General features: G+C 47.2%; 1 protein-coding gene across 1 annotated transcript; it reads left to right on the forward strand.

The window, feature by feature from the left end:
• CSUI_001910 (uncharacterized protein) lies at window positions 1-229 on the forward strand (the record flags this gene model as incomplete). Its single annotated transcript, XM_068062113.1, has 1 exon — window positions 1-229. A coding segment is annotated over exon 1 (186 nt), but the record flags the coding sequence as incomplete, so codon positions are not given.

Consider the following 229-nt stretch of genomic DNA (forward strand, 5'->3'; position numbering starts at 1 on the left):
GTTTTCAAAGATAGGTATCTCGGGCCTTTTAGAATTCTAGCTATGATAGGAGAATCAGCTGCACGACTAGACTTACCACCTACAATGCGGATGCACCCGGTATTTCATGTGTCCCTACTCAAGCATGTGAGTGAACTACCATCGCACATTGTACCCCCGCCAGCCGAGCCAGACCTCATACAGCGAGGAACAGATGCGGAGTTAGTTATTAGAGCAATTTTGGATCATC

This window comes from Cystoisospora suis (genome assembly GCF_002600585.1).
Source record: "Cystoisospora suis strain Wien I chromosome Unknown contig_790, whole genome shotgun sequence".
Classification (NCBI taxonomy): Eukaryota; Apicomplexa; class Conoidasida; order Eucoccidiorida; family Sarcocystidae; genus Cystoisospora; species Cystoisospora suis.